Here is a 20,410-nt window from a genome sequence, read left to right as displayed (position 1 = left end):
GAAGAGAAATGATAGGTCACCCAAGCTTTCTCCTGGGCTAGTGGCTCTGGATACAGAGTTAAAGAGAGGTCGGAATAGGCAGACTCCAGGTTTCTCATGAAAGAAAACCATCCTTCGAGAAGGAGCTGAGATGTGCCGTGCAAGATAGTTCTTCCTGCAGAGGGCACGGAGAAAGGGCAGTGGACGCTCCCATCTAGGAGACAGGAGAGTGGTGAGGAAGTTCTTCTAGTACCGTGGAGTAAGACAAAGGCAGAGGGAGGATCCTGAGGTTTTTGCCAAGTGGGAGACTGGTGCACATACAGTCAAAGACTAAAACGCTACCAGGAACCCTCAAAGCCAGATCCCGTCTGCATACACTGGCTCTACAAAGTGCTGCAGGAGATTCTTGCTGTGAACTAAGTCAAGTTAGTTGCCTGGCTATGGGTGGTAGGGAGGACAATACACTTTTATTTTCAGAGGGATGAGGTGGGAAGACTGGCCATGATCTAGTAAAAAGAGACCTGCAAGAAGCAGAAAATATTTAGAGAACATTTTAATATATATTTTCATATATATATTTAAAGTTAAGAAAAATAAAACTAATTCAAGCCATGCCCTGTGCAAAAAAAGAAAAACAAAACAAAAACAAAAAAAAAAAGAAAAATTTAAAGTGAGACCTCTGTCTGCTGCTCTAGTCTCAACTTAAGTATCACAGTCAGCTTGTTACTTTTATTTTGGAAGAGAAGATGTAAAAGTTTCTTTCAATCACTCAGAAGGCAAGTGTAGCCACTTATAAAAACAGAATGGCAGAGACAGACTGGGAAAGGAAAGTCAGAGGTGAAAGGGCAGAGCAGGAAAGGAATTTTCAAAAATAAAATTAACAAGGTGACTGTTCCAGAAGGGGGCTGTGAAAAGGACATGGTGGACCAAAGTCTGTTAGTCAAGTAATGATTCAACTTTTAAATTATTCTCTTGTTCTTTTCTGTTGGGTGTTTTGTTTGTTCAAGTCTAAGATTTGGAAATGCTGACCCTTTGTTGACAAGAGCCAACAGGAAATATAGAATCCCTTCCCTCCCCCGGCCTGCCTCCGCTGAAGCCACCACCATCGCCTCCTTGGCTGGATGCTGGAAGAGTCCTCTGTATGTGTGGACTCAGGATGACAGGGCAGCCTCCTTCTGTGGTTGCTGGGCTTGTGAACGCTGCAGTATCTTTTGGCTTTCCACGTCTCTAAAATGTTTTTCAACCTGAAAGAGACCAGTCAGCCTAGATCAGAAAAAGAGATGGGCACACAAGGCCTCCCAAACAGTTCACTCTAGACGTCAACAGCCCGTCCTGGCTGTCTAGCTCGTGGATTATTCAGCACCTTTGCCCTTGCTGTCTGTTGGCCTTCCCAACAAGATAGCTGGGGCGGTCCTCTTGTTTCAGCCACATTTTTTTGCAGCTTCAGCTAAGACTGTCTAAAAGAAGGGGAATCTATAAAGTAGAGTATGAAGGGAGATTATTATGACCCAAACTCCCTCTCCCCTCCTTACACAAGTGCAGAATGAAAAGCTGGTGGGGAATTACAGTCTTAAAACTTTTTACATCCACAATGTTGGTCTCTCAATGCTCAGTTTGTTTTTACAAATGCTGCAACTCAATCTAGAAAGTCAGATGACACATGAAGGGTCACAGACTCCAACGGCCACTGATGTACACCAACCAGCCCTTCTCGAGAAGAACCCTGCCTGGGTTCAGACGCAATATCATGGGATGGTCTGGATAATTCCAAAAAGCCACACTGCAGAGGACACGGGGTTGACCACTCGCTTTATTCTGCACCGCCCAGTGGTTCCACACCCCCCAAGTGTCCAAGCCATGGCTGCAGAGCACCATGGTGCAGGGAGGCAGGGTGAGCAGGCAGGGCTGCTCGCAGGCTGTGTCAAAAGGGGCAGGGACTGTGGCGTAATGTCTTGCCCTGAGGCTGGGGGGAGAAGGCTGAGGAATCATCCTCTCCCTAAGGTTTCACGGCTCCCTTACTTACTATTTTGCGTACATGGCTCAGTGCACTCCCCTCTTTGCCTTTACAGTTTTCCACTTGATATGGGGGTGTAATAACAACTTCTTCCATGACTACGATGTTTTTTTCTTGCCATTTACAGTCTTTAATGCTGGAAGGAGAAGAGAGCAGGTGAAAGTTACCTTTTGCGGGGCATCCCACACCTCCTGCCTGATGAATAAATAACTCCAGAAAGCTAACCCCAAGTTCCTAGCTCACCACTCAGCCAATAACTGGTTGCCATCAGCCCACAGGGAGAAGTAGCCAAGAAACATTTCCTGGGCACCACTGGCTAGGAAAAGCAATGAAACCAAATGCACACTTATTCCAAGGATGGTCCAGAAGAGTTACTCTGAAGCATTAGGGACCTGAAAAACCACAGAAAACTTGGTGGCAGCCTCAGAAGTCCAAACTAATTTGACTTACAAATAAATAGCTAGGCTCAGGCCACTAGATTCAATTTAAATAGCAGCCTAGGGCAGGGGTTGGCAAATTTTTTCTGTAAAGGGTCGGACAGCAAGTATTTCTGGCTTTGCAGGCCATACAATCTCTGTCACAACTACTCTGCTGCTGTACCTCAAAAGCAGTCACAGATGATACATAAACAAATGAGTAGATCTGGCCCACTGGCTGCAGTTTGCCAACCTTTGGCCTAGGGGAAAATGGTACCTTTAAAAAGACAGAAAAAACTCCCCATCTTATTGCAATCTGTACTCTGCTCCCCACCACCCGAAATGGTAGCTGCTCCTCAAACTGGCCCTTCTCAATTATAAGACAGCTGGGTAACTTGCCAGACTGGGAAAATCCATCCCAGTTCACACTTGGAGGAACCTAGGGCAGCTGCCACTGCTAAGAGAGTTCCTTCACATACCTGTAAACGCTTAGATACTCACACCATGGCCTCAAACAGCTCTGATGCCAGCTACCATCTGTGCACCAGACTCAGGTGGTTAAATAGGGTAACAGAAGGCAGCAGGAGGAAGGGGGAGTGTCAAATGTTTCCGTTTTTCAGCAGCTAGGGAAGCTAGTGGAGAGTCAAATGACTTCTGCTGTGACAAAATGTCTTTTATGAGGTGGTAATAAGGTGGCCTTCTGCTCTCCCTAACTCCCTATGTTCACCCCAATATATAATTGGGAAGAGGGAGACAGATATAACTTTCCTTTAATAAAACTGCGTCAGCTTTTAGAGAAAGGTACAAGATCAAAATAATAAAAGAGAAAGAAATCACTAATTCTAAATTATGGAATACTAGGTCCGGAAGGGACCCTTAGGGATACTCTAATCCAAAACTAAGTTCTACAGATGAAGAAACTGAAGCCCAGAGCAGACAACTTGTTAGAGATTACACCATTCTACCATATAGAAAGGCAACAAGCACCGCACCCCTGGAAGCCGAAGTACTGCTAACACACTACCCAGCTTCCCTTGTGACATTCATAAACACAACTACCCCAAAATCATCCACCAGACAGCACAGCCAAGCAGCATCACCCCCGGGGCAAGGGACCCCTATGCTCCCCCCAACTCACGTCTTGTGTATGGTCTGGAAGAGCTGCTGGCCCTCTAGGGAGACACCAGCGCTGATTGCATAGGCCTGGCTCAGCTTCTCCTCCTTCTCTGTCCGTGCTTTGCTGGCAAGCTAGGGTGGGGGAAAGGAAAGAGACTCAGAAAAGCGTTCACCTTCATCCTTCCTTCAGGACCTAAGTTGAGGAAAAGGTGCTGGAAAAGACTGATTTGGGTAGATTCAGTTTTCTCAGAGATCAAAAGTGAAACAAACAAAAACACACACAATATACCTCAACAGTTTCTGCTATTCCTGGCAAACATGCGTTCCTTCCAGTACTTACTGAATGCCTACCGTGTGCCAGACATTCACTGTACTGAGCCAGAGATACAGCACAGAAGGGGGCAGGGGAGACCGACTATAAACAAAACAAACAAGACAACTTCAGACAGGGCTAAGTGCTAGGAAGAAAATAGAGCAGGACAAGGTTATAGAGTATGACTGGGGGGCGGGGGGGGCCCTACCTGATGGAAAGTGATGGTCAGACATAAAAGGTAATGCATACATTTCTACGAAAGGAAAGAATTAAGAATTTTTATCAGCTACTGTGCTAGAGCCTCAGGTTTAGAAATAAATGCCTACCACACCTTCAAAGACCAGGATTTGAAGTTCTAAAGACTCAAGCATTCTAGTACCATTATCTGTACTCACATGGGGAGCCAGGACTCCAGGAAACCTAACCGTGGATACCGTCCACCTTCAACTTGGGCTGTAGATACCATGCTCTTTAAAAAAAAGGAATGCTCTGCATTCTACCGCGTGTCTGTTCCTTAACTGCCCTCTAGTGGAACAACCATAAACTGATCAAGAATTGTAGTAAAATCTAGTAGGTCTACTCAAATCTAGTAAATCGCTCCCAGCAGGGGTGGGTATCCTGTCTATCCCTACTGCCCCTCTAATACATTTCTGGTTGCTAGACTACAGAAGTACAAATTCAAGTGGAAGACAAGACAAGTACGCTGATGGTTTACACGAGAGGCAGATAATGCATCTGAAAGTCAAACAAACGACTCGGAGATTTTCAGATCCACGAACAAGAACATGTACTTAGTATAGTGACGCTGCAGCATGCTAAAGACATACGCACAAACACACACATGAGAACACCCAACCTGTCCCCAAATACCAGCTCCTTAGATGCAAAGAGAGATCATACCTCCAGCACATTCCCAAAGTACCTAGATGCTTGGAATACTTAAACATTCATATTCTGCTTTAACAGTGACCTTTCAAACCATAAGCCAAACATAGTTCTACAGCGGGAAAAATAAGCAAAGTGTCTAACTGTTGGAAAATGAAGCACTTTCTTAAGTGTGGGTTTGACTATGAAGAAGAGAAAAGGAGGCCTTCAATCAGGTTAGGGTAACTGAGGAGTCTCAACTGTCTCTGAGTTTCAAAGACTGTCTGAGGGAGGAGGGGGTATGAGCACAGCTCATATATGCTGTCACTTCGGACTCCCTAGGTAAAAGGGGGAAGAAAGGCCAAAACTCTGCAGTGATTTAAAGCCAGAGCTCCCTTTTCACTTGGTCCCCAGGACATGGAAAGAGACAAATACAGCAGCAGTATATAAATGATCTTTCAAGCCAGGTTCTGCCATTGTGGCCCCACCAGGCTCCAACTTTACAGAGAAGGAAATGCACAGGGCTGACTCCCCCGAGCACTGGCAATCCCAACTGCAGCAAGGAAGCCTCGTGGCTTGAAAGCACTCAGTTTCTATGGAACGAGAACTGCTAAGGGTGTGTTTTAAGCAGTAACAAGCAAAGCTTACTTGGTCACCAAGAAAACCCTAGTAACAAGGAGTTTCCTTGAGTCTCACTTTCCAAACAATCCTGAAGAAAATCTGAAGTCTCCAAGGAAAGAAGGGAAAACTGGAGGGAAGCAGAGCTCCCTTGGATTAACCAAGCTCCTGCAGAGCTCCTGAGAAGTGGCTAGTGGTCAGGCAGATGTCTACCCCATGAGCAGGCAGAAGGGTCTCACTTTGAGGTCTTTTTAAAAATATTTATCCCTGAAGACCAAAAACATCTCCTAATGTTGGGTCAGACAAAGCTGCTTCTATAAAGCTTATGTTGCCTAGATAGTAACAGCACCCATTCAGGAAGACAAGAGTTGGCTCAGAAAAAGCAGGCATCCATGCAGAATATTTAAGAATGGAACTGACAAATTAAGCTGGGGTTGGGGAGGGGCAGGAAGGCTGGAAGAAGAACCACTTTTGAATTTCTGCCAGAGGCAGAGTAAAATGGATATAAATCTCAGCCACAAGTGATTTGTTTAGACAGCCTGAGTCAAATCAACACAATGGTTATAGAACAATGATTTCAAAATACGCCCTAGCCACTCCCACCCCCGACCTCCGCCAAATACCTGTTGTACAATCTCTTCTAAAGGGTCTGAAAGCAAAGGAGAATGGACTAGATGACTCTCCATCTCAACCCATAGTGCAGACTGATCCCAAATGCTAAATGATACAAGGGAGAGCCTTGGAAAAGTCAGCAGAAGTCAGTGTAAACTGACTATTTCAATTTGCCCCAATAGCCTCAACTACTCTACCTGTACCTGCAATTGTGCTTTGGGGATTTGGATTCACAGCAAACCCTGAAGCCTCCAGCTGCCAGTTTATGAACTGTATTTTCATGGCTATCTGAAAATGCTTAAACCTGATATTCAGCTACACAGATCTGCTTTCACTAAGAAGCTGTATAAATGGGGTAGATTTCTGCCACAGAGAACTGCATCAATTAGGCAGGAGGAAGATTACCTTCACAAAAAGAATCTAACAAATGTGGATAAGCCTCCTTTTGTAAAGCAAGTGACTATCACTCTACCCTCAAGTTAGCTGTAGCTCTACATTTCCCCACATCGTATTTTTGTAAACTAATGCATATCTATAAATGGTCCAGTTACTCCAAGTTCATAAGTTTATGGTTACTGTCAAATCGCCAGACAGAACCAATAAAAGCTGTCCCCAATAGAGAAGGTGTAGGGTGTGCCTTTTAGGCTTCGGAGGGTCATCAGGACTGCAGTTTTTAAATTCAGTAACTATCACCATACTACATTCATTTTCAATGCAAGCATGCTAACTGCTGGCCTCTCTTCCAATCAAAACTGAAGCACTAACTGGTTAGAATCATAAAGAACGTTAAAGGCACCAACTTTAAGAATACACTGGGTTCAGGCAAACTGAGAAGCACAAGCCTACAAATACATGTTACTAATTACATGTGACCTAATTGAAATAACTGCACAAGACAACCTGCATTTATCTACCCCTCCTTTTATTTTGCACAATTCCCTGTGAAAACATTCATTCCTTGTCTACTAACCAGTTCTTCCTCTCTTGGCCATTTTATATATAGCATCTTGATGTGGGCAAAACAAAGAAAAGTGCATGAACGTGACTCCAAAGCACATCAATATTAAAAGGCTTCTAGTCATGCCCGCTGCTGGGTAACCCTCGAGTGAGTGAATCAGTGAACAGCGGCAACACATCTCTCCTCCTGCACTCAGTGACATGGAGAAGAGGAAGCAGCCACAACAACATAATCCAAGCATCTTGTTATAACCTCATCTTGTTACTTGGTAACCAGCTGGGCCATCTTATATCCACATACCCAGACCAGGAAAGCACAGGTGCTGTGAGGAATCCAGAGGGATTCCTACTGCAAGTATTTAACAGGCTGTGACAGCTGATCCAACAAGGGAAGCAAAGTCCAGAGAGGAACCTGCTGGATGTGACCTACTGACTCCACTGAGCCACTCTTGGTTTGTCTTCCCTCTGTATTCGGGCCTTCCAACCAGCTGCCCTCACTGAGGGGTTAGGCGGCACTGCAGCTGCTGCTCAGAACTGGCAGTGCTGCCTGCAAGGCCTGATGGAGGCTGAGGGACGGCAGACCAAAGCAGCCAAGAACCACTGTCATCTTAAGGGCCCACGCTTGCTCCTGCTGTTTCAATTCTGGGGTGCACTCCTGGAAAGCCCTCATTCTTGGCTAGCAACAAGAAGGCTCAAAAATATTTCTTCTGGGGCTTCCCTGGTGGCGCAGTGGTTAAGAATTCACCTGCCAATGCAGGGGACACGGGTTCAAGCCCTGGTCCGGGAAGATCCCACATGCCGCGGAGCCACTAAGCCCGTGCGTCACAACTACTGAGCCTGTGCTCTACAGCCCGTGAGCCACAAGTACTGAACCCGCATGCCTAGAGCCCATGCTCCGCAGCAAGAGAAGCCACTGCACTGAGAAGCCCAGGCACAGCAACGAGGAGCTGCCCCCGCTCGCTGCAACTAGAGAAAGCCCGCGCACAGCAGCGAACACCCAACGCAACCAAAAATAAATACATAATATAAATAAATTTTTTAAAAAGTAACCTGAGATAGATGAATAATATGAAAACCCCAAAATAACCCAAATATTCATCAATATGAGATTCATTAAATAAAGTTATTTTAAAATATATATATATTTCTTCCAACTATCAATATCCCCAAGTCTTCCTGCTCCCTGGCTGAAAGCTCCTGTCTGAAAGTTTCTAATAAAATACTGTTCTTTACAACCTCAGATAGCTGGGAACTCAAATAGAGAACCCTGCTTGAAGTCATGTCCCAGAATACATAACAATGAACCAAAACACTGAGTCAAACAGGGGAACAGTAGAGTCCAAGAGGCCTGGCAGTGAACACTAAAATCCTAAGAGCTAATTTGTTGAGTGAGAAATTACTCCACGCAATGCACGGAACAACACACTTTACATGTATTAAATGTTTAATCTTCCCAACAATTCTGTGAAATAGGGACTAAAATCACTCCAACTTAACAGATGGACTTGCCCAAGTTTACCAAGTCACAAGTGGGAGAGTCTGGATTTGAACCCAGACAGTCTGACTCCAGAGCTTGCATTCTGAACTCTGCACTATACTCAAATAGTTCCACCTAAGAGAAATGTTGAAAATACACTTATAAATTTGAATGTAAAAGAAAATGTTTTATAAAAGATAAAATGTTTTAAGCCTCAGCTGCCATCTTCTTTTTATCAGTGAATTCTGACATTTCCATCAATGTCCTCTGTACAGAACACAATTGTCTGCCTTTTAATGAAGGGCCTCTGTTTTCTGAAAAGGGTCCCAGTCTCACCCTAAACCTCAAGGACATCCTTTATTTCTTTGGTTGAAGGTAATTCATAGGAATGCATTTAAGAAAACAGATCCTATGTGAGAAAGCATTTCAGGCCGATAATAATGGGTATTCCCTGAACCCATCATTTTCTGATGTGCCAAGACTAGAGAAGGTAAGTCAAGCAAGTCTTCTGCACTAGAAAGTTAAGGTACATTGAGAGTGCTGAGCTCTGATGAAAAACACCGTGCAGCAATTAAAACTCCAATAAAGATGTTTAAAAAAAAGGAAAAACACCCTTGCAAATCCAGGGGCCACAGTGCCACCTCAGTCTCCAGGCTCTGACCACCATATTGCTGTCGTACAATACAGGCCAGCCTCAAGTCAGTCAGTACACGCTATAAGCAAAGTTTTATACTTTACCTGGCTTAGAATAAAAACTAGTTGCCAGCAAAGTCAATAGTTTTTCTTAGTTATTTGTAATTATGTCAACAAACACTATTCATAGCTACAAAAGACAGCTAAACCTCCTGGACACCAACAGAGTAACTTCCTAGTCCCAAGACCCTGACACCAGCACTGCTGTGGAACCTCCACAGGACTCTGCCAGGAAAAAAAACTGGCGCAGATATAAACTGAAATTTGACCTCAGCAACCTATCTGTGAGAGTACACGCTCAAATTAGCCATCTCACACGTGGCCGTGAGGAGTAAGGGAGATAGCGTGGGTGAAAGCACTAGGTGCGTTGTAAAGCACTGTACAAATATCAGCTGTTAACATTGTTATTATTGTAACATCATTATTATTAGCACAGAGAAGGTGGCTGTGGGTTATTTCAAAAAAATTCATATAATCCAACCTTCCTTTAGCCAATGAGCTCAGGGCTCTCTCTCTTCTGCTTTCTGTAAGAGCTGCTAGAGAGGCTATAAATCCTTAACAGAATAACTTCCAAAATATAACTGGAATAGTAAGTTGGAAAATGCACTTTATGTGCCAAAATGGGGGCTTTTGGCAATAAAGAGTTTTAGAATAAAGAGTTGATTTTATTCAGAGATAGTGAAAGAACCATGTGCTGTCGTTTCCTGGGCTCTGAAGAGGGCAGAAAAAGAAAAGTAAAAATGAAAAGCCACCCCCTTGCCACCCCACCCCAAACAAAAGAGATTCCAGATCAAACCCCTACCTACCACTCACTAGCTACATGAATCTGAGCAAGATGCATAGCCTCTCTTGAGCCATGTCCATTCATGGGGGCCCGTCCTAAAGGGTTGTTATTGGGGTTCAGTAAGATACACATCTAACACCAATACTGGCACTTAACTAGTCCCTTCCTTCATTTCTAAGAACTGCCACCAGTTTAGCTCACTGACAGAACAGCAAAAGTTTCTAAAATTGCAAAGATGGACAAACTGAAGTCAATCCAAATCAGCTTGATTCCATTTAACTTCCCTCCCTTTACCTAATGAATTGTGATTTATTCTTCAAGACCCTACTCCACTGTTACATCTGAGAAGGCTTTCCTAAAATGTTCACTACTCTAAGCCAAGGATTGGCAAACTACAGCCTGTGGGCCAAATTCAGACAACCACCTGTTTTAGTTAAGTTTTACTGGAACGACCACGACCATTTGTTTACATATCACCCACGGCTGCTTTTGCGGCAAAGGCAAAGTTGATAGTTGTGACAGAGAATGTATAGCCCACAAAGCCTAAAATATTTACTATTGGGCCCTTCATTGAAAAGGTTTGCTGCCCCCCCTGCAAAAAGTTAAATGCTGCTGTCTCTCACCACTCCCAAACATGAGATTTTGAGGGCAAAAGCAATACCTTAATCATCCTGACATTCCCAGCACCAGGAAGGGAGGGGGAGAGAGAGGGAAGTCAGATCAAAGGAAAAGAAACCTTGACTATTAGAGATTCACAGAACAGTTCCCAATGGTTAAGTGGCTAACACACAGTCATACAACAATTCATTAGCAGCCCAGCTGTGAAAAGAACCCAGTTCTTCAAACTCCCCACATTCTACCACACTATACTGTTAACTTTTGGCATGGTATATAGATCCTTTAACTTTCTAGTTCATGTACAATTTGCTTCTCTCTCCAGGGTAGTTTCTGGTATTTATCTAAGCTAGCCTTAAATTCCAATGCTAGAACTTGACTGCACCACTTGTTTTTTTCTTCCCCCCAAGCCTGATCTCTGCCAGGAAAATTAAACCAGTTAGAATACCCCTTTCTTAACACTGTAAGAGATACTACCACTGAGCTATCAGTAAAGTGCTTATTTTGAATCGTCTCTGTGTCAAAGAGATAGAATGCAGAGGTGGCTGCAACAACACACCTATGGCACATCTCTGCCAGTCACTTGGGCCGAGCAATCTGTCTTTTCATGTAGACGATTCTCCCCACACCCCTGTGATGTCAGGAAAGCCCCCTTCAGAACCAAACTCTTGACCTGAGGAGGGCTCCACCAAGTCAGCTGGCTGCCATGCACTATAGCCTGAAGTGAGTCATGAGCTCTAGCCTGGAACGCCGCACCCCCTATTATGGTTATCAGGTTGACCCCAATGTTTTAATGCCACCAAATGTGACCTCTTTCAAAGGTTAGTGATTTTTAAAATGGCAGTCAATCACCTACCTCTCTGACTTCAGCTCACACCACTCACTACTTGCTGTGTCCCTGTTACTCAGCAACGATGGGTTCTTCCTCTTCACCCCACACTTGCATCTTCATGACACTTCTGTGAGGAAGCAGCTGTCTGCTCAGAGTCAGGTGCAAAACTTACTGGTGGACTCTAACCTGGGACTGTGGCCTTGACAACATATTTTAATCAAGTGAGCCAGTAGGTTACACGTAGCTTCAAGGAGCCAGAAAAATTTTATCTGACAAAAAAGTCTTGCCTTCCCTAGACAGGTTATTTTCCTTCCACTTTCACAATATGAACACATTCTACCTTTTACTAATATATACATACCTAAACATAGGGTGGCCAAGTCGCCTGATTCTACTTGGTGATAACTCCATACCTCAACACATTAGGGTCAAGATATGGTCAAGGTCTCAGCTAACAGGATACGTCCATGAACACAGGCCACAATGCAGTAGCTACCAACGACCCCAGGAATTTTCTCACACTTGAGGATTATCCCTCACATCAACAAAAAGCCATAAGGTTATGCTAAATCTTAGCTTTCAAGCTGGTTAGAAATCAAAACAAAAACCAAGTCAGTTCTTCCCTGTGTGACATCATACCTAAAGGTAAGCAATGACATCAGTTCCTTTCAAAAGTGAACTTTGTGACTCTTCCATTTTCTCAGCCTTCCCAGGCCCTTCCACTCCCAGACCAATCTCCCAAGTATCATTTTTATCCAAAGGCAGCAAACTCATTCTTCACTACCAGGTGCTGATGAAATGCTCTTTGAATCTCTTCTTCCTGGTTCTTCTTCCATTTAATCACTCAGTGCTGGTTAGTAAGGTACAAATGGGTAATAAATACTCAAAACAGGCTGATCAATCAGTCAGTGGTAAGGGAGGTAGATGCCTTATCTGTGGAGTTCTCTTTTCCATGCTTTGTCCCTTTTCCTGCCTCCTGCACAACATACAAGCATCTCCTCCAGAAAGTCTTCTCCAAATCAGCAAAGTGAAAAGAAGACTTACATATCATTCGATGCACTGGAGGCATTTATCCAAACAAATGAATACCTAACACTTGCCTTGGCTGTCTCAGTGAGTTTCTTCCTAAGAGTCTCAGGAGTTGAAAGCACAACCTCTTAGGTTCTTTGACTGCTCACACTAAGCTCCAGTACTCAGGCAAGTGTTCACTTAATTGTGCCCCTTGATAACACTGCCCTGGAAACTCATGTTAATTCTGGTCACAACAAGAGGTATCCAATATAATTTTGATTTTCCCCAGTCTTGGGTTGGCAAGTTCTGATATCTGAGTGAATGTCAGATCCAGTATCAGGAAAGACTGACATAGGAACAGTGCCAATGTTCTTGGCTGCTTCCCTTTGTCATACTGTCCCTCTTCCCCCATCCTGCTCCTACACCATAATTCAAGGAACATCAACTGGCTGCACACAGCTAATGTGGGAGAATAGGACTAACATCTGCCAGCTCTGGTCAACCTGACCAAATCCTCCAAACAACTCTATGAGATAGGCACTAACATGATCCCATCTCCACAGTGAGAAAGCTGATGCCCAGCAAGGTTAAGAGGCAGGGGAGTGACTTTAACGACTTATCCACTTGGTTCCAATGTTCTTTCTACTAGACCATTCTGCTGCTGACCACATAACACAGATGTTTCTCTTTACTCAGAAATATTACTTAGGATTATAGATATCTGCATACTCATTTCATGTCACCAACCTACTCTATAAGTTCCTTGGGTAAGCACACAGAAGCAGAAAAAACATGGGACTTTGCCATCAAAACATCAGACCTGAGTTCAAATCCCAGCTCGATCACTTACTAGTTGAACAACCTTAAGCTAGTGACTCATCCTCTCTGAGACTCAGTTTACTCTTCTGTAAGATAGTGATGGTACGCACACCATAAGAACTATTGTTAGGATTAAACGAGATGTCTACCGATTACTAGTTCAGAGGGTGGCACGTAAAAATAATAGTTCCCACACTACTTGCCATATAACCTAGAACGAGTCACTTAAACTGATAAGCCTATCTTCCCATCTCCTAAACTAAAAGGAAAAGAATACACTCTAAAGATCACAAAGCACGGTTTTGAGAATGAACCAAGATGTGTCAAAGCTCTTTGTAAACTGTAAAGCCCTAGAAAAATGTAAGGTGTGGTCCCCAACAGAGCTTACCACAATGCCTTGCACAAAATAATTTTCAGTAAATGTTTGATAAACACTACATAAAAGAGAACTCTGTTAATACTGACATGTCCCAAATCATCTGAGAGCACTGCTAACTCATGGGCAATCTCTATCCCCAGAGAACAAAATGTGGAGTCAACTCAAAGGAACTTGTTAAGAAACACTTTACTTCACCCTACCATGCAGACCCTGGGCTCTCATCCTCATGCAAGATTTAAACCTTCCTCGTGACAGAAAACTAATAAGCCACATGGTGAATAACCTGAACCTCACTTATGATTGGCTTTGGTGTGCTTTTGTACTTTCACAGTCAGGAAATTCGAAACAATTTTACAGGGTACCATGTTACTGTGGAGAAGATAAAATGATATTCAAAACTTCCACCTTCTGCGACCCCACTGTCGTCTTCCAAGCTTCCTCTTACGTCTCACTGCTGTGGACAGACATAGGACATCTTAGCCTGCAGTAAAAGTGCCAACCAAAAACTGAACAAGCTCATCTCCAAGAATTGCTAGTTCATACCATCTCTAGTTGGGCTGGAATTAAATATTTCCTTTAAAAGGCCTCTATTCCATTTCCTGCTGGGTCGGAGTAAATACCCGGTTTATATCAACAGGTTTAATTAAACAGAGCACTTACTATGTCAGCAAGATGAGCCATCATGTGATGTTATCTTCCACTGCAAGTGGAGTACACAGGTAGTGCTCCCTAGACTGCAAGTATCAACAGTTTTCTTCCAGGGATTTCAAGGCACTTTAGTTCCCTTCTAAAATGCTTAAACAATCCTCCATCCTAAAAAAAAAAAACTCAAGCTCATGCTCTTAAATGAGATGAGCTTTTCATGTCATTCAAGCAACATGTAGTTGCCCAGATTAGCTGTTTTCAGTAACAGTAAGAGCCCTCAGGAAGAATCACAAAGCATCCTCAAAGGTTGGTTTCAAGGGAAAACCAATATAGCTTATTCATAAACAACTCTACGAATGAAGAATGAATAAATGAAACCCAAAGATAGCCCTCCAACCTAATTTTAGTCTTCAGTTTCTGACTCCTTTTTCAAGACTTGGCTAGCAGGCCACAAAGCAAGAAAAGTAAAGATTTCTGGTATTCCACAACCTATTACTTCTGGCTGCTTTCTTGAAAGAGTGGGTAAATAACTAGTTTACAATAATGCTAGTAGACAACTGACCAGCAGAAAGCAAAACCCTAAAGGCAAAGATAATCCGCAAACTAATAACCAAGAACCATTTATACTTGAAGTCAAATGTAAGAAAAGAATTGCTTCTCAACAGCTCCCACTTAACAGTCCCACCCACACCACTCCAGCCCCTCTCAGATAAATGGTGGCACTTGGTGGTCATAAGAGCGGAATCCTGTATCTTTTAAATTTGAGAAAATCATCCCTCTTTCAGATAACCTTTCCTCGACTACTCACTAAAGGTTGTTGACAAACTTCTCATACCCTACAAACACTAAAGGATAACTTAGAGCCCTTTTCACCCTCAACATACCAGGCATAAACTATTTTATTTGAAACTTTTAAAATCTCTTCTGGGGACTTCCCTGATGGCACAGTGGTTAAGAATCCACCTGCCAATGCAGGGGACACGGGTTCGAGCCCTGGTCCGGGAAGATCCCACATGCCACGGAGCCACTAAGCCCTAGCACCATAACTACTGAGCCTGCACTCTAGAGCCCGCGCGCCACTACTGAGCCTGCGCTCTAGAGCCCGCGAGCCACAACTACTGAAGCCGTGCGCCTAGAGCCCGTGCTCCGCAACAAGAGAAGGCACCGCAACAAGAAGCCTGCGCACCGCAATGAAGAGTAGCCCCCGGTTCACCACAACGAGAGAAAGCCCGCACGCAGCAACAAAGACCCGACGCAGCCAAAAATAAAATAAATAATCTCTTCTGCTAACAGAAGATCATCCAAAGACGACCTATACTTTAATAGGAGGACTGAGCCAGTGTTCCAAAAATCTATAAGTCTAAGAATGGGACATTCTGTACGCAACAGCCTTTAATATGAAACCCAAGACCCTTCTGAATCTGTCCTCAGACAACAGTAAAACAAAAAAGTGTGGCCCTTCCCTGGAATCTAGTAAGAAGGGAGCTCCAGATCTGAGGTAACTACATTCTGCCAGCCTCAGTCACTCTCCTTTGTTTCAGCTGCCTGAGTGTCTCCCTGCTTTGCTGAATTGTAGCAAACACACTACATTCCCAAGAGAGGCAAGAGAATATACATTATTACAATACTCATATACAGGGAAAAAAACTTCCACCACACTAACTCAAGAGACTTAAGGCAACAGTTATGAAAATTGAGGGCCTAACTTACTCACTCAACAAGTACTTACGAAGCACCTACCCTGTGCAAGGCTCTGTATATTTAGTGATGAACAAAACAGGTATAGCTCCGATCCCCACAAAACAAATTTTGGTTAGATAGAAAAGTAAACAGATGATATACAATTATAACTACAAAAAAGCTATGAAGAGGGTAACCTTAAGTCGCAATTTGCCCAGGACACACCAATCTATACTTGGTGTAAAACAAAAGCACCACCCACCCCTTTACTCTCGAAAATGTCCCAGGTTGGACTGTAAATGATATGTCACCTTATCTCTGAAGGCTAAGGTACTGTAAGAGAGAATGGGGGCAAATCACTTTAGCCTGAATGATCAGAGAAGACTTCTTGAAAGAGGTGCCATTAAACTGAGTCCTGATGGATACGACTCCAGTCATTCTGAAAGGGTGTTCCAAGTACAGGGGACAGCAAAGGCTACAACAGGGTTTGGGGTATTACTATTATTGATCAACATGAACTTTGGCTAACAGAACTAAAGAATCAGGAAAGTTATTTGAGGGTTCCCAGAGACCAATTTGTACATCCAAGATTAAAATATCCTAAAACTCTAATTTTGTTAGACCTCGAAATTCAAACATAAAGACAAAAACAAAGCTCTAAGGCAGTGGTTTTCAAATTTTTGTAGGTCATTAATCCCTCTGAGAATCTAAAAACATATTCCAAATCTTTACCCAGGAAACATATATTCTCATGTGCACACATACACAATTTCAGGAGGTTCAGAAGCAACGTCCCTACCCAACCCTCCCAACACTGGAAGTTCACACATGGACTGCAGGTTGTGGGGAGGGGCGGGGGGCGGGGAAGCCCTCTTTCACAAAGGACAAAAGCCAGCTCTCAACTCTATTTCTCTATTTGGGCATTAAGACATTTCTTAAAATCTTCTGAAGATACCCAGGAATAAAGAGAAAAGTTAAACTGATATATTTTTTTTAAAAATATATCAAAACAAGCAATTGTAAATCACTGAAAAAAATGAAAAACAAACAATGGATAATGTATGTACCACCAAGAGTCAATGAGACTCAAATTTCCCATCATTTTGGAGAACCAGAACTGCCCTCAAGTCCTTACCTTACTAACATTGAGTGAAGCTAGGGGAGGAGGGGTTTCTGTTCGGTCATTAATTATTTCCACTTCTGAAACATACTGTAAGTTTATGAGCAAGATGTCTGCGTGGTTGGGCTTTCCACTGGAAGAGGGACATTCTGGTGAAAAAATAAAGTTAAGGAAAATAGGGGCAAGCAGAGAACTGACACATCCCAAAGGGGCATGGAAAACACAATTCACCCAAGGCTTGTGTAAAAGGTGTGCCACAAGCAAGAGAGGGAGCCTCACAAGAATCACACCTCTCCTCAGGAAGTCTCTGCCTGTCACTTTCCTGCCGCACAACCCCATAACCAAAAGATCTCAAGCTTTTCAAAGCCAGACACAATCCAAAACTGGAAGCCTCGACAGTGTTTCTGTCACCTTCTCTTTACCGGTTTTATGAAGAGGCTTAATACAGTTTTAATGCCGTTATGTATACTGTTTGTCTTGAACCTAATGAACCACACTGAAGAGCAAGTACTTTCTGTTCTTGGTATAATACTCCCTATATCCAAACAGTGCTCTTTTCTCTTTTTCAGATTTGAGATTTCCCATTTTGCACAGGAAAACTACAACACTGGAAAGGAAGCTCACTCAAGGTGACCCAGCTAGCTAACCCATTCATTCATTCATTCATTCACTCACTCACTCACTCATTCACTCATTCTCCAACCATTTCTCAAAAGCATACTGTATGTCAAATAAAGGTAGAGTAATTCTTCATTCCGAAACCCTTCCAACTAAACCACTAATGTAAAAGGTCTTACTTGGTCCAGGTATGAAGTCTTGTGTTCAAAAAACAAAAACAAAAATTTAAAAAAACCTGCAACTCTTCTTGCTGTAATTAGTTTCAAAGGACATCTTCCTAAACTACAAATCCACAACCAGTAGCTAAATGAATTAAAATACTTGCCAGTCAAAGGCAGCGGCAGACTCAGTAAGAAACTTCCTTTTGAAAGGTGCCATAAGAGATTACTTAAAAAAAAAAAAAATCCAAATAAACCCACCTGTGGCTCAAATAAAAGGGGAAGGGGTGGCACATTTATTACAACCAGGTAGTATTCCATTTCCACGACTGAGTTTCCTGGAGTAATTCAGAAATCACTTCCACCCCAAAGAAAGAGACCACCTTTTCCATTCTGTTAAACACTGACACATTCAAAAGGGAAGGCTACTGCTATGGAGAAGTCAGGACTCCATGTGCTGAGCTGACAAGAGAAAACAGTTTACTCTTTCACCTGTAACCCACACGTCCATACATAAGCCCCTGAAAAACGTGGTCCTCTCTCTAGACCAGGTTTCCAATACAAACATCCCCAAAACAGCAACTTCCAAATCACGGAGAAGCCGAAAATTCAGCACTCCCTGCCCCCAGCGGCACCACGCATACACAAGCACCAGCAAAACAAGCCCCTATCCCCAGTTCTGCTACAAACTCTGTCCTGCAGTTACTCTCCCCCCAAACAGGCGAGGCCCATTTGGTCACCACCCCACCGCCCTTTCTTGGACCAAATCCCATCAGTGGACAACCCCTCCTGAACTCCATACCCTTGTACCACTCACTAGCAGTTCCTTACTCTACACACCCCTTCCCCACATGATTTTACCCGTCCCCCTCCCATCCGGGCTCCAATCACCAGCCCCCTCCCTCTCGATCGGGGCCCAGCTCCCACAAGGGGTGGGAGACAAGGGTCCCCAAGGCGGACCGAGGGACCCACGAGAGGGGGAGGGGAGCTCAGGGCCGTGCGCATGCGCTCCGGGCGCCGCGGTAGCCGGTCGCCCCTAGGCCCGGAGAGGGCCCCAGCCACCGCCGTCGTCCCCCGCCCCCCCACGGCCGCACATACACGCCGGCCCGGCCTCGGGCTCCGCGCAGGGAAGGATACTTAAAGCCAGCATCTTGGACTGGTAGTCGAAGGCTACCACCTCGCCCTGCAGCCGCTGCTCCTGGCACGTCCGGCACGACACCTGGCTCCCAACGCTGAAGTACTCGCCCGGAGGAGCCGCCATCTTGGGAGAGCAGCCGCGGCCGGCGGCGGCGGCGGCAGCAGCGGGCGAAAGCCGGGCCCCCAGTGAGCGCCGCGCCGCGACGCACGGGGCGTGCTGACGTCACACGCTAGGGCGTGGCCTGGACTGGGTGGGGCGGGAGCCTAGGTGGATGAGGAGAAAAGAGGAAATAAAGAGGAATGTGAATAATTACGTTTGTGCGTCTGCGCCCGGTTTGTAACAGGCTTGCAAGGTCCATTTTAGAAGTTAAAGATAAATGACCTACGTGGAATGAAAACGGGAGGGAGGAGGGAACTGCAGTCTCCCTTATGTGCACACCTTGACACAAGAGTCTGATGAATGAACTCTATATTTTACAAATGAGGAATCCGAGGCCCAGAAGACTTAACCAAACTTGCTCAAAACGGTTACACCTAACTACAAAGTGGTAGTGGAAAGAACATTGGCTGTAGAGTTAGCTAAAACGGAACCGGAATTCCACTGAGTTATGTGACCTTGAGCAAATTACTAAGCCTGATTCTTTTCTTTATTCCTTCTGTATTACCACTGTTGAGCATCCAGCAACCCTTCGATGTAGGAATCAATATCCTCATTTTACAGAGGAAGTAACTAAGTCTTAGACTAAACTTTGTCCAGGATCGCACAACTAGCAAGGATCCGGTCTACCTGTTTCCAAAGACGGTGCTATTTACTGCTATGCTATATTAGATAATACCTCACAGAGTAGTTAGGAGGAGCGGGAGATAATGAGATAATGTGTACAAATGCATGGCACGTAGTAGATCCTCAATAAATGGTAGTTCCTCCGTGATCACCCATCACTGTTGGAACTCAAGATGCTTCCCCATCTCCCATCTTGCCCTCTCCTCTAGAAAACCTGGCAAAGAGCCAGAATGAGGAGCAATGGTATTGACAAAGGGAGCCTTGGGGCAGGAGTTTTGGGCCCCCCATTAATGACTGTGTAATATACGAAACAGTTTTCTTAACATGTAAGTAGGATACAGATGCATTTTCAAGCCCTACCATCACCAGTTGCCATCCCTAACCCACCTACCCTTCCACTAAAGAAATTCTAGAGCCTCATGTATGAGTAGCAACAGGCAAAGAGAGGGAGGCGAAGGGCCAGTCCTGGCACTACTTAACCTGAACAAGTTTCAAAAGTGTTTCCTTGCCTTGCAAGAGACATCAATTTCCTAAAGTTGGGCCCATATTAGTACAATCATTGTAATAGAAATAAACATACTGCTCCCTCATACTTGGGTTTTTCCAGAGAACTTTCACATCTACCCCATAACAAGTCATACATAACTGCCACTCCACCTTTTATATAACATTGTGATTATAGGTTCTCATGAATGACTGCCAGGCACTGTAAGGAAAAGCTTCCTGGAAGAAGTGGAAAAATCTGAGACCTGAAAGACAAGCAGGGAAA

At 44.1% G+C, this 20,410-nt stretch overlaps 1 protein-coding gene across 1 annotated transcript; it reads right to left on the bottom strand.

The window, feature by feature from the left end:
- Window positions 1-919: 919 nt before the first annotated feature.
- Window positions 920-19,065, bottom strand: LSM12 (LSM12 homolog). The gene is made up of 5 exons (XM_024760961.1): window positions 18,858-19,065; window positions 16,960-17,093; window positions 3,548-3,657; window positions 2,003-2,129; window positions 920-1,223 (listed from the first exon to the last, which is right to left on the bottom strand). The coding sequence occupies exons 1-5, from the start codon at window positions 18,979-18,981 to the stop codon at window positions 1,131-1,133; spliced, it is 588 nt and encodes a 195-aa protein (XP_024616729.1). The 5' UTR covers window positions 18,982-19,065; the 3' UTR covers window positions 920-1,130.
- Between the last annotated feature and the right edge of the window lie 1,345 nt (window positions 19,066-20,410).

Source organism: Neophocaena asiaeorientalis, unplaced genomic scaffold, assembly GCF_003031525.2.
Source record: "Neophocaena asiaeorientalis asiaeorientalis breed wild unplaced genomic scaffold, Neophocaena_asiaeorientalis_V1.1 scaffold30, whole genome shotgun sequence".
NCBI classification, from domain to species: Eukaryota; Metazoa; Chordata; class Mammalia; order Artiodactyla; family Phocoenidae; genus Neophocaena; species Neophocaena asiaeorientalis.
This window is presented reverse-complemented; position numbering and strand designations above follow the sequence as displayed.

Excerpts from the sequence above, each read along its gene's own strand:
- LSM12 (XM_024760961.1), bottom strand. The coding sequence starts at position 18,981 with ATGGCGGCTCCTCCGGGCGAGTACTTCAGCGTTGGGAGCCAGGTGTCG. Across the intron at positions 17,094-18,857 it reads GTCCAAGATGCTGGCTTTAA|AATGTCCCTCTTCCAGTGGA; the intron begins GTATCCTTCCCT and ends TTTTTTCACCAG. Across the intron at positions 2,130-3,547 it reads TTCCAGACCATACACAAGAC|CATTAAAGACTGTAAATGGC; the intron begins GTGAGTTGGGGG and ends TTCTCCTTCCAG.